This window comes from Protomyctophum parallelum (assembly GCF_964188405.1).
Source record: "Protomyctophum parallelum genome assembly, chromosome: 14".
NCBI lineage: Eukaryota > Metazoa > Chordata > Actinopteri > Myctophiformes > Myctophidae > Protomyctophum > Protomyctophum parallelum.
In genome coordinates, this window is record NC_139709.1 from 46948782 (window position 1) to 46963165 (window position 14384).

General features: G+C 42.1%; 1 protein-coding gene across 1 annotated transcript in view; it reads left to right on the top strand.

Annotated features, from left to right (window-relative positions):
• LOC310870131 (phosphatidylinositol 4,5-bisphosphate 3-kinase catalytic subunit alpha isoform) overlaps nt 1–14121 on the top strand; it is a 33715-nt gene extending 19594 nt beyond the window's left edge. Inside the window, exons 17-21 of the mRNA XM_083781201.1 lie at nt 956–1034; nt 2568–2738; nt 3566–3683; nt 6174–6325; nt 6824–14121. Of these exons, the coding sequence (XP_083637327.1) occupies nt 956–1034; nt 2568–2738; nt 3566–3683; nt 6174–6325; nt 6824–7094 (791 nt within the window). The 3' untranslated portion in view covers nt 7095–14121. The remainder of the gene's footprint in view (nt 1–955; nt 1035–2567; nt 2739–3565; nt 3684–6173; nt 6326–6823) is intronic.
• Nucleotides 14122–14384: the final 263 nt, after the last annotated feature.

Here is a 14384-nt window from a genome sequence, read left to right on the forward strand (position 1 = left end):
ATTCTAAAAATGTCAGTCGTTCTTGGATTTTTTTCAAAAATAGCAGACCTACAAGCTCGTATCGCGCCACTCGGTGGCGCGATATGAGCTTGTAGATCTGATATTTTTCAATAGATAAAGCATAACATGATGCCAACACCAAAATGGGTGCCCGGTCAGAATGGGTTAAGGTGTCATGCCTGGCCTCATACCTCATATCCAATATTTAACAGACATTCGGTTGTTTGACGACATGCGTTCTAATATATCTCGTCTCTCTGTCGGTTGGAACAAAACTGCTACTTTTCAGGATTCAAAAGCATCAGAAGTTGCAGATGTGCTACTTCTGATGCTTTTGTGTGACACTGTAGTATGATCACCACGTGGGGCATTCGTTTACGGGGGAAAAAAAACCCTGTTAAAATATGGAGATGAATTTCTGCCCGACATCAACGATATCTACACTTTTGCACACGGTTCCTCAACCCGTTATCGACACTGCATTCTAACTGGAGCTACTCGGGGATTCTGCCGTTCCATAATCCATACATGATGACCCAACTGAGGACGTTTATAATGCATCACACACCTGATCAAAGAGCTGCTTATCATCTGAGACTTAACCCATTCTGAACGGGCACCCATTTTGGTGTTGGCATCATGTTATGCTTTAGCTATTGAAAAACAGCAGATCTACAAGCTCATATCGCGCCACCGAGTGGCGCGATACGAGCTTGTAGGTCTGCTATTTTTGAAAAATCGAAGAGCGACTGACATTTCTATAATCTGATCTCAGGTCAGAATGGGTTAATCAGACCAGTGTGTGTCCAGTGGAAACCTCGTATGAATCTGATCTCAGGTCAGAATGGGTTAACTGAACATGACCTCTCTCTTTTTTTCTCTCATTCTCTCCCTCTCCCCTCCCTATCTCTCTCTCTCGTCTCTCCTTTCATCTGTCTCTCCGTCCCTCCTCCAGATCTGAGGCAGGACATGCTGACGCTGCAGATCATTAGGATCATGGAGAACATCTGGCAGAACCAGGGGCTTGATCTCAGGTACCTGCTGCTGCCTCCTCTTCACACACTGACATGAATAGTGAATGGACCTCATAACCCCTGTGCGCATTAATAAGCAGTTCTGCTATTCATTAAACATCCATCGTCCTCTGCAGTCCACATAGCTCCTAGAGAGAGAGAGAGAGAGAGGCATGTGAAGAGGCTTATGTAAGTCAGTACCGGTAGTTCTCTAACTTCTTCCATGTCCAAGGACCCCCCCTTCAAATTGATAGATATTTGGCAGCGAAGTTGAGCAAACCCCCATCTGAAAATGTGTGTTTGTGCCACTGGCACAAAATGTTTGTACCAGTGACTCCCAGAAGGGCGTTTCACTTTTCAAGTGTGGGTGTCCCTGGCACAAAACATTTTCAAATGAGAGGGTCCGTGGCCAAATTTATATATCAACTTGGGGGTCCTTGACATGAAAAGGTTTGAGAACCTACGTGACGTTGTCCAGAGACGTGTGTGTTGTAGAGTGTTATGTAGGTCACGCGCTCAGAATATGTAACACCTGGAGGGACTGGAGGCAGTTGTAGCACAATGATTGCAGTTTGATTATGTTTACAACAGACCTTCTGTCACAGGAGACTTTTATTTTATTTTATGCTTAACGTCGGATCAGTGTAGAACGTCAAGAAAGCAAAGGCCCTGCCCTTGGTTTCTTGCTTACTTAGTTACTAGGTGCATATTATCACCGTCTGGTGAAAACCTTGTATGTAGTTTCTATCGGGTAGAAACCTCTCATCTCTATATTCTAACTTTTTGTATCACTTAAATTAATGCCCTACTTTAGAATATACTACAGCGTCACACAAAAGTAGCAGATCCATAAGCTCATGGCGCGAAGCGACACGTTTTACACTTGTCTACTTTTGCAATTAGTTTTATTTGAATCGTGAAAAGTTAACGGTTTTGGGCATATGAGGTTTCCACCCGACTGAGACGATTATGTTCTGTGCATTAATTGGCTGAGTTACCAGGCACCCCCCCCCCCCACAGGAGACATTTTGACATAAATGCTTAACCCATTCTGACCGGGCACCCATTTTGGTGTTGGCATCATGTTATGCTTTAGCTATTTAAAAATAGCAGATCTACAAGCTCATATCGCGCCACCGAGTGGCGCGATACGAGCTTGTAGGTCTGCTATTTTTTGAAAAATCGAAGAACGACTGACATTTTTAGAATCTGATCTCAGGTCAGAATGGGTTAATCAGACCAGTGTGTGTCCACTGTCCAGTGGAAAACTCGTATGAATCTGATCTCAGGTCAGAATGGGTTAAATGCAGCTGACAGTAGTGACATGAATGTTTTATTGTCATATAGGCGTGTGCCAGAAGCACAGACCAACTCCTGCACAGTTCACACACACATATCAAGCAATTCTAACTTGCATAGTTGTCTCCTACGGTGTTACACACTGCCAACACACCCCATATACCCCTTTTAATGACTTTTCTTTTCCTGTCCTTCTCGTTACACCCCCCCCCCCCCCCCCCCCTCTCTCTCTCTCTCTCACACACACGCCTCCAGGATGCTTCCGTACGGCTGCATGTCCATCGGGGACTGCGTGGGTCTGATCGAGGTGGTGCGGAACTCCCACACCATCATGCAGATCCAGTGCAAGGGTGGACTGAAGGGGGCGCTGCAGTTCAACAGCCACACGTTGCACCAGTGGCTGAAGGACAAGAACAGAGGAGAGATGTGAGTATTAATCAAGAAGGTTCTAGTTGTCAAACTTGTCACTGCTCATGCAAGAAGCTACCACAACCAAAGAAAAACTAAAACTAAGATGAAACTAGAATAAGAATAATTCAAAATATATACTGCCCGAGGCAGTATTCCGATCAGCATTGCAGATACTTAAAAGCTCAAAGAAATCGTAATATGTACAGTACAAAAGAAAAACTCACAGTACTATGGGGCTACACAAGAAGGCAGCCTGTGTGAGCCACACAATATATATATAGCAAAAGCTATAAGTCATCGACTCGACATTGCATTCTAAATGCAGCCAAATAAATGTGTTGGGTTGCAATTGACTGAGTGGAACTACACCGCATTGCAGTTTGAAATCCATACGGCAAAGTGTTCACTTGAGCATTATTTTCATCCAGGGAGAAATCGGTTTAAATACTACGAGGAAAGCCTCATAAATCATTCAAATGTAGCCATATGATTGTTAGCCTGTATTAGACTATTAACCCATTCTGACCTGAGATCAGATTCATACCAGGTTTCCACTGGACACACACTGGTCTGATGAACCCATTCTGACCTGAGATCAGATTCTGAAAAATGTCAGTCGTTCTTCGATTTTTCAAAAATAGCAGACCTACAAGCTCGTATCGCGCCACTCGGTGGCGCGATATGAGCTTGTAGATCTGCTATTTTTAAATAGCTAAAGCATAACATGATGCTGACACCAAAATGGGTGCCCGTTCAGAATGGGTTAAACACTAATTGAGTAAATGTGCTTGGTAACTTTCTACCAGTTGTTGTGGGTGATATATTCTTTGACGTTTATCCAGGTACGACCAAGCCATAGATCTGTTTACGAGGTCATGCGCAGGCTACTGTGTAGCCACCTTTATCTTGGGCATAGGAGACAGGCACAACAGCAACATCATGGTGAAAGATGACGGCCAGGTAATGTTTACAACTTTGATCCACATTCTTTGTTTTGACATTTCCCATTGTTGAGTATTAAGCCTGATTTAGACTAAAGTTGCAGATAACACACATTGATTCAAGTTCTCAGTCGCCACGACTGATTTCAGTCTTTTGGATTCCATAGGAGCCAGCATGTTACACAACGAAAATAGTCGCTCTACAAGTTCTCGTAGATGGGCCTTTAACCCATTCTGACCTGAGATCAGATTTAAAAAATGTCTATTACATCCTGACAGTTTCATTATTAACCCATTCTGACCTGAGATCAGATAAAACAAATGTTAGTCGTTCTTCGATTTTTCAAAAAATAGCAGACCTACAAGCTCGTATCGCGCCACTCGGTGGCGCGATATGAGCTTGTAGATCTGCTATTTTCCAATAGCTAAAGCACGACATTATGCCGACACCAAAACGGGTGCCCGGTCAGAATGGGTTAAAACAATATATTACAGCATTTGACGTGGCCAAACTAGCCATATGTTTAGAAGCATTTTCCATAAAATCGTATTGGTCTGGGATATTTCATAAAAGCAACGGTTAAAGCCTCAATCTGTGGTTTCCTCACCTAGTTGGCAGTATGTACAGCAGGAACAACATTACTAAAACGTCATAATGTTACATATTGTGTTAATTATGTAGGAAACGGTGCTAGTGTGCAGTGCTTCATTCACACCGTTTCACAAATCGCATGATAGGACTTGGCCGTATACAAATTGTTCCAGTCGTGAGATTTTATTTAGCTTTAATCCATGTGTCACATGATTGCTGCCTAAGGGGCCGTGTCCACAGGAATCATTTCATGAGCGCTTTGGATGTCATGTCCATTGTACACAGTCACAGAGCGCTCACACGGATCATTTATTGACGATTGCTGTGCTCTAACATCGTGTCATCTGCGTTATTAGCACAAATAGCCCTGTCTGAACCAACGGTAAACATGCACATATGATGACTGTGGTCACGATTCATTGTCAGGACGCAAATGAAGGGGTTTTCAGACACAGCCGGGAGGATCAAATGAGCAAAAAGCCACATGACCATTGATCACGAAGAAGAGCCTTGGGTGCTCAGCCAAGAAAAAGACGATTATCGTCTGGAAAGAGCCTGCTTCACTGAGAAACACAAACGGGAAGCGGATCAGCATGGGATTTTGTGATGGCGGCACGTTCCATATTCTGTAGGACTGTGACTTGTGTTTTACACAAGATGGTGCTGTATGCTGGTGCAGACATGTCAAATAACCTAAATATACCCAAACATGACTGGCATATATATATGCACCTGGCTCGCTGATAACAAACTATCCTTACACCTGGGAAAAACTGAATCCATTCTCTTCGGGTCAAATAGTAATCTCAGCAAGGCAGATGGCTTCTTGGTTAGAGTGGGTGACAATATTATCACACGAAAAGATCAAATTACCTACCTAGGTTCCATCCTATGGAGGCCAATCTTTCCGGTGATAAAATGGCCACCAACGTAATCAAAAAAGTCAATCAAAGAACAAGATTCCTTTACAGGATCTCCTCACTGGTCAATAAAAACACCTTGAAGACCTTAACAGGAGCCCTCGTACAAGGTTTCTTTGACTATGCATCCACCTCTTGGTACCACAGCACCTCAAAGGCCCTTAAAACAAGGCTCCAGACCTCCCAAAACAAACTGGTCAGGCTCCTACTTGGCCTCACCCCCCGAACCCACCTCACCCCTGCCCACTTTGACAGGCTGGGATGGCTTAGGGTCGACGACAGAGTACAGCATCTTGCAATGGGTCTGGTCCACAAGATTCGATACACCACCAAGATACCCATGTACCTGTCTAAATACTTCCTTAATGTAAACGAAGTCCACACCCACAACACCAGAGGGAGTGCAACTAACCATGTACAACCCAGATTCGGCACAAACAAGGGTCTAAATTATTTTCGCTCCTATGCCACCAAAATGTGGAACGCCCTACCAACAGTCATTAAGACATGTGAATCCCTTGACTCCTTCAAAACCGCTCTCAAAGGGCACCTACGGATGGCTGCAATTCGAAACCGGCCTCTGTAAAATCTGAATCCCCCCCCCCCCCCATTTCCCCTCACTGTATATGTATCTTTTCCCTTTTTGCTTCCTATATGATGAATTCCTGTTCTGTTCTTTAGCTACATAGAAGTGTCTATTTGTATGTCTCTAAATGTTTTGATGAATAGAACAATGTGGACCCTGTTGTAAACAAGTGTAATGCTTAATTGGGTCGTCCACTCACAGTTATCAGTCTTTGTATTGAGTTTGTCCTTGAAATGTACTGTAATTCTACAAACTGTTAATAAATATTTCAATCAATCAATCAAAAGGTGAAGGGGAAATTGCAAGCCTTAATGAAACAGGGCTGTTATAAAAGTGTGACATCTAGTGGATGAATGTTGTTCCTTTAAGCATCATTCATTCTTCTCTTTTTTTCCCCCACACATTTCACAGCTTTTTCACATAGACTTTGGCCATTTCCTCGATCATAAGAAGAAGAAGTTTGGGTACAAGAGGGAGCGCGTGCCCTTCGTGTTGACGCAGGACTTCCTGATTGTCATCAGCAAAGGAACACAGGAATGCACAAAAACAAGGGAGTTTGAGAGGTAACGTTGGCCGTGCGTTGTTTTGTTTTCTGTTGTGCTTTGAAATGTATCAAAATCACAACAAAAGGTCTTCTTTTTTTATTCTCCTCACGTTTTAATGCAATGCTGGCTTTAAAACTAGGAAAAGACAACCCTTGTGCCATATCACATTATTTCGTGCATATTACGATCGCATTATTATTATCCAATATGCTAGACAATATCTAGTCTAATATCACTATCTATAGAATATCAACATCGTCTCTTGTCGGGTGGGAATCTTGTATGTCCAAAACTGTTACTTTTCAGGATTTAAATGTATCAGAAACCACAAAAAAAACCACAAAGTTAAAACATGGGGATAAGGGGTTACTTCCCGACTGCAACGATATATCGCACACATCTACTTGTGGTGTATTGTTGGACCCCTTCTCTTCTTAAATCATCACCACTCCTCTCTGTCCTCATGGTCGTCCGTCCGTCCGTCTATCTGTCATCTCCGACCTCCGCGACCACCAGGTTCCAGGAGATGTGCTACAAGGCGTACCTGGCCATCCGGCAGCACGCCAACCTGTTCATCAACCTGTTCTCCATGATGCTGGGCTCCGGCATGCCCGAGCTGCAGTCGTTCGACGACATCGCCTACATCCGCAAGACGCTGGCACTGGACAAGACGGAGCAGGAGGCCCTGGACTACTTCATGAAGCAGATGAACGACGCCCACCACGGCGGCTGGACCACCAAGATGGACTGGATCTTCCACACCATCCGCCAGCATGCCATGAACTGAGGCGGCAGCTCGCCTGGGAAACGAGGCTGACTTAACGGTGCTTTTACGACTATGAGAACTAAGCATAGAGTACCCTGCCGTGAAAAGGTATGTCGCAGGTTCTCGGATTTGTTTTCCTATATACGCTATGGCTCGGGTGAGGTTCTCGGAACCTGATTTTGGGGCCCTGCTGCTCAGGAGGTGGTTACAGCCATGAGTTCTTGTAACCCAGGGCTCAGAACTTTTCAAATGCGAAAATAGCTGTTATACAAGCTTGAAACTATGAACTGTGAGCTTGTAGATCAGCTATTTTAGCTTTTTTTTTTTTCTTTTTTTTTAGTAGTATTTTTTTATGAAGTACCTCCCTGACTCTGGAAACTTAAACAAAACAAAAAAAAAACATTGCGGAACTTCTCGGTTCTGGAAAGTTACAGGTTATGTAAAAGGTTCTGGATTACCGAAAAAGAACCTTAGAGGACTGCCGGGGATGACAAACGGGGCTGTGTTGCGGTCTGATGTACCGGGCTGTGAGTGTGGAGGGGTGGAGGGGAAGAGGGCGCACGCAGCTATAGCCACACACAATAAAGATGTAGATCATGATTTCTCCACCTGGCGCGTGTGACTATGAGCGCTCAATCTTCCAGCACACCGAGAAGCGAGGATGCTGAAGGGCGCCGACCAGGGTCAAAATAATCCTAAATGCTACAAGGATTTTTAAATATCATCTGCCGCCCGATCCATGGACCTGGGAGGGTTGAGATGGTGAACTGAACGAATGGTATTTCATGTAGGAAACAAGAGGAGTCAGTCTGGTGCATTTTGAACATCGTTGGCCTTCTCGATATGTAGGCCATTATTTTTTCTTTTTTTTTTTCTCTTTTCTTCAAGTGCAACAACACTCAACACACTACACTCATTAAGCATTAAAGATGAGAACTTCGCCAGGGACCCGGTCCCCTATATAAACGCAACCAGCTCTGGTCATAAACCACATTGTACCCACTACATTACAATACCATGTACAATACATGATATGAACTGATAAAATGGCAGATCAATATCTCAGCCCGTGCCGGGCATTTTGTCAACTGAGCAGAAATCCTCTTTACAACCCTAAGAAACAATCACCAACCCTCTTATTATAATCATGCCATTTGACCATGTGTGTCAATAGTACTACCAGAAGGTCTGTCGTTGTGTCAGTACTATACACTACAGTACATGGTAAAATCCTCTCAGAGAGTATCGACAATAAAATATATAATGACCAAGCTGCACCTGGTACAGGAGCAAAACGTAAGGTCGTCAGCTCGTCACTGAGCAAAACGCTCCTGGCTGTTCCAAGCAGGTGTGGCAGTGTGTGTGCGGGTATATCTTTCATTGTTGACGTTAACTGTATTTTGCCTACGCACCTGCTTCAAGCCTTTTTAATCTAGGTATGCGAACGTGATTCTTTTTTTTAAAGAACGGAGTACGAATCTGGTTACATTGGCATTCTCTCAAGTCGAGTCAAAGTCGAGTCAAAGTCTAGCAAAGTTAAACGCTCATGGAAGTCTGCCAAGTTAAAGTTTTTCTGAACACGACATCGGAATACTTCTGGCTCCCCGTCTGTAGTAGCAGGGAGAACGAACCCTTCATCTGTGTCATAAAGGATGCCAAGAATTTTGTGCAGCGTGGTGCTTCCTTCACAGATGATGAGCTCCATGCTCCTCAGCTTCTCAAAGTAGAAGTCTCTTGTGTCGCACTGGGCGATATGACTCCATCGTCAATATCATTATTCTTTTAAGCTTTTGCTTCGATTACGTGTAAATGAACTTATTTTATTTATTGTGAAAATGTCCGATCCACAAGCTCGCAAAGTGTCGCGATGGTGACTCATGAACTTGTAGATTATAATACAGGTTTAGGTGGTTAATGAGACTAATCGATAGTAAAACAAGTATTTTTCTTCCCCCGATTTGTTGATATCATGAATCATCGATCATTCGATTAATTTACATCAGAAAGTTGAAGTTGGTTATTGGTTCCAAATATGGCTTTTGATTAGGGATGTCACGATCATGCCATTTTACTTGCCGATTAATTGTCAAGCTGATAATTGCGATTAACAAATAGCACAGGACAGAAGAAAAAAAAGACTTAAATATTTAAAGAAAAAATTACATTTAATATTTTAATTTTTATACTTGAAATGGCCACCTAGAAGCTCACAATGTGTTGTGAGCTTGAAGATATGCCATTTTGGAAACGATTTGAATGTGATTATGCAAATGTCAAACTGTTACTTTCAGCATTCAAAAGTAGCCAAAGGTAGCAGATCTACAAGCTTGTGCATCTGCTACTGTTGATGCTTTTGTGTGAGGCTGCACTATGATCAAGTAGGGCATTAGTTTACAAAAAACCCACAAAGTTAAAATATAGAGATAAGAGCTTTCTGTCCGGCAGTTAATTGCCCAGCCCCGTGTTGTCATCTTTGCCCGCCGCTGCTCCCAAGCGTCCATAAAAAGAGTTGACTGCGTTCTCTGACGAGGAAGACTTTATGTACGAAACAGTAGCAGCGATAATAAATGGTTGATAAATTAGCAGAGGATTTTACTGTGCACCAGCAAGTCTGCGGGTTATGAACGCTAAAATAACATTTAACACTTTGAAAGCGTTTTTAATGCTCTCCCTTCCGGCTGAAAAACAATGAATTATTTCCATCTGGAAGACACGTCGGATTCTCTCTCAACCCCCTCTGAGATGTATTCATAGTCTCATTATGCGTAACTGTGCACATATTCCTTTTTTGTCCTTATTTTATACTGAGCCAAAGCACTAGATTATAGCTCCACTACGCAGCAGTCTTATTTAAAAAAAAAAGTAAAGAAGAAAAAAGTCACGACTATTCCAAGTCCCGCGTGTCTTGTAGCACTGATTGCTCTTGCAGTATTTTATTTTATTATTATTTTTGGGGGGGGGGGGGTTTGTGTATTTGTGTGTGCGCGCGCGTGCGCGTTTCCTTTGTCTCTGCATCAGTATTATTCTGTGTGTCGAATATTCGGACACAACATGTCTGCCGTCCGTTCCAGCCCAACCCAACCCCCCCCCCCCCCAGTCGGATGCAAAACACAGGCAGAAGGACTTGAGAAAAATCATTATTCTTCAGCCTACCAGGACGGCTCAGGTCAGGTTTTGAATTCACCCTCTTCTTGTGTTATTCAAGGCATATTTCTTTGTCTCTTTTTGCTTAGTTTATTTTTTATTGTTTGTCACTGGGAGGAAATGACGTGCAATGCTCTTATTCAGTGGTTCTCAAAGTAGGGTCCAGAGACCCCCAGGGTTCAGGAGAGGGTTCCACATGTATCCTTAACAGGTCTGTAACTGAGTGTACAATTTGAACCAAATGGACCTTTACAGGTCCATTTGGTTCCAATTGTACAGTCTCAGAGTTGTGGGGCGGTCGTTGAAATAAAAACAAAGTTTGAGAACCACTGCTGTTATTCTACGCTGTGCAGTTAATACTATGCAAAAAGTGTGGACTCTTAACATGTACTGTACGTAGCTCGAAAAAACGAAACACGTTGAAGCTGACACCGGAAAGACAGAAGGACATGCGTACGCAACACAGCCATTAAAGGTGTCTAAGAACTTTGTACAGGCAACAGTACAAACAGACATGCACAGTCATGCACTGCAACGGTATCTGCCATTTCTTCCCGAACAGGCTATATAACTCTGAAAAGAACTGTGAAGAGAGCCCCTCCCCCCACCCTCAGAGCGTTACTCGGTGCACGAAATCGATTTATGGGACATGCAGGAAGAATAAGCAGAAGAGAATGTTTTGTTGTAGATTTTGCGTTTTTGGCCCTCCTAAGTCTTTCCTAGTCCAGACTGGGCTGAGCCTGACATAGGACTGGCAACACACTACTTTTACTTTCTTTTTTTTCGTCATCACTACGTTTGATATACAATCCTACGTTGGGGACAAGTTGATCCAAGACAAAAAAGAAACAAAACAAAAAAAGGTTACCGAAGTGGATTCGTGGTTTTAATCCTGAAGTGTCTTTATTCCCACCTTCTATCCTATGATGATTGTCCTTATTATGTACTGGAAAGTGATTTGTGATGTTGGCTCGCTGCATAGACACAGAAGCGGTCAAACAGACGCCACCCCCCACCCAAGCTTAACCAAATGACACAAGAACAACGTGGTTACGCTTTTCCTGGACACTTGTCTGAGGAAAGTTCAAACTTAACCTTGAATGGATGCTACCTTTGTTTTTTAGTTACGGACAACTGCCCAGGAAAGTGGTCCTTACAGTTTCTGTACGGGATACAGACAGACGAGTGGGCGGGACCCATTTGAAATGAGAGCACTAATAGACCCCATTGACGTACAAGTATAATGCTACAGTATGTGGAAGAGCTACCTTCGCCACCTTCAACTTTTTGTTTTGTTTTGTTTCTTTGTTAACTCTGTCTTTCCATTACTCTCAAGTCTGGTTTCTGCGTGGTTGTGTGCCGGTGTCACAACACCGGCAGCAGTGGTCGACAAAAAGTACTCGCAGCCAGTTCAAGTTGACCTTGAGTCAAAGTAAAGATACTCATGGTCAAATATTACTTGAGTTAAAGTGCCGAATTACTTGCTTTAAAAAAAATGCTTAAGTATTCAACAGGACATGCTGAAGTATTCAAAAGTCAGAATTACAAAGTACATTTTCTTTTAATATATTGAACTTTTGACATTTTCCATAAAAGCATTCAAAGGTTTTCCAGAAATCTTTGCGAGGCTTTATGAGCTTGTAGGTCTGCTATTTTCACTATTTGAAATGGGGGCTTAAGTTATTAAATCATAATTTTTCCCCCTTCCTAGAAATTCAATGGAGTCAAAAGTACAATATTTGTCTTGGTATCATTCATAAGTATCCAAATAATACAAATACTCCAGTGAAGAGACACACAGAATTTCATCTGTCGGGTGGACACCTGATTTGACCAAAACTGTTCCTTTTCAGGATTCAAATTCAGAAATGCCTAAAGCAGCAGATCTACAAGCTCAAAGCGCGCGCGTTGCTTCACGCTGCATTTCGAACTTGTGGATCTACTACTTTTCATGCTTTTTGTGCGTTGGTTTACGAAAAGACACAAAGTTAAAATATGGAGGTTTATGCCCCGTAGCCAGCGATATACTTAACATAATACAGTTCTTAATTAAATGCAATTGGTGTGGTTACTGTGCACCACTGGCCGGCGTGCAACCAGACACGAATCAGTCCTCACATTGTACGAGGTCCTCAACGTGCTCCTTTGTTTTCGTTTGACCCGGTGTTGTTTGTTTACTTGAAACTCGTGTATGAAAAACCTTTTTACGTTGTCTGAGGTACAACACATGTCACAATGAAGGTAACAGATTTACTGCTACTGCAAAAAAAAAAAGAAAAGTGAAAAAAAAAAAAAAGTGTGCAAATGCTTTCCTTGAATAACTCTACAGAGGTAATATATTTTTGTATTCTAAAAAATGTAGGCAAACCCATTATATAACTATGAAAATGCTAACCAAAAAAAAGAAAAGAGTGCCAGAGAAACAGTGGGAATTATGCATTTTGTACAACATCCTCTTATGTCGGTGGTTCTCAAAGTCCTAGTACCTCCACATGTACCCTTACAGATCTGTAACCCTGAGAACGTACAAATGGAACCAAATGGACCCGTCACACAGTCGGAGTCATGGGGGTCCTTGAAATAAAATACAAGTTTGAGAACCACTGTTCTTATGAATCCCAGTAGACGGCTTCTTGTTGAATTAGTCGCAAGCAACTTGGATGCTGTCAGATCTGCACCCAAGTTGCCCCAAGCTCGATTTAGACCATTCATGCATGAAATAGAAAAGTCCTATCTGATTGTACAACGATATACCTGTACATCCTGTTTTTCATATATGCAGGATGTGAAGTGATTTTAAAATGAGCATGTCCAGACTCGGAACACGTAGAAAAAATGTGGCTGTACAGACCGAGAAAAAGGATCACCCAAGCTGTACGTACAGGTGCAATATTGGTGACTTTATCATCATTTAATACAATAGGATCAGCACTTTTCTGTTTCATGAATTGGAGCTTGTTTCAGCTTATAGTAGATGCAGATGGGGCATCTAAGCTGTTTGTGGCTTGATATGAATGATAAACAGGAGGTGATGAGGAATGGATAGGAAAGTGTAGTGGCGTGGTTGCAGATTGGAAGGAAGCCACATTTATACTTCATGCGGCCGCGTTGCTCCTGATTTCTTATTTAGGGGTGCATAAAGCTTAGGGTTGCATCTATTGATTATTTTCTATCCATTACTTGAACGAATAATCGCTTAAGTCCTATTTAATGTTTCAACATACAACAGTAACGCACAAAAATAGAAGATTTACAACCTTACTGTGATCTTGAAGATCTGCTATTTTTGCTAAATCCAAAAGTGTTAATAAATAAATGTTGTTTAAATACATTTCATGCAGTTAATCAGTCGAATCAATTTAGTCAATAAAATGCATCGACTATAATTGTGTAGTGTTCATTAGTTGATATAAGAATTAAAACACTAATAATTGATGTTTGCACCCCTGAAATCAGTTATATTTGGGGAGTGGCGCAGTCGCATGATAAAATACAAATTAAGCCTGATTTTATATTTCATCGCTCGGAAGGTGTGATGCCGAAAATATTCCGACCTACAAGCTCGCCACGCGCTGTGTCCGTCGCTTGTAGATGGGCTATTTTAGGCAGGCAACACAAACACACGTAGGCTATGTCAGGGCACACATTGGGCTTTAGGATCTCAACACGGATAATGTCTGTAAGCACAATAAGGATGGAGGGAGAAGCAAAACTCTGCATGTTAAGGAACCTGTCGCATTATGTGTATCTTACTCATCTGTAAATATTCATCTGAAATCTCTAAAAAACAAATACTCTTTTACTCATACCAATATGACCACGGTGTCTGATGAGAACATGTATTCATTCATCCATTCATTCATCCATTCATTGTACTGCTAAATAAAACATGTCTGTATATGAACTCTGAATATACCTGAAAAAGCTTTTATTTTGCTTTGTACATTTTCCTAATGTGCTTTACGTTGTATTAAAGGGTGTGAATTACAAACAAAAACAAAGGTTTCCTGTGAAAAAAGGCTAACGGGGGTAATCTCTTGATGCCTAGGTGCTTGAATTAGAGGTTCCATTCGCTAGACTTTTCACCAGAGATGTACACTGTATGTTTTACTATACTTGGAAGTAGAATTATAGATAACATAACTATAGCAATACTCTGTTACAAGT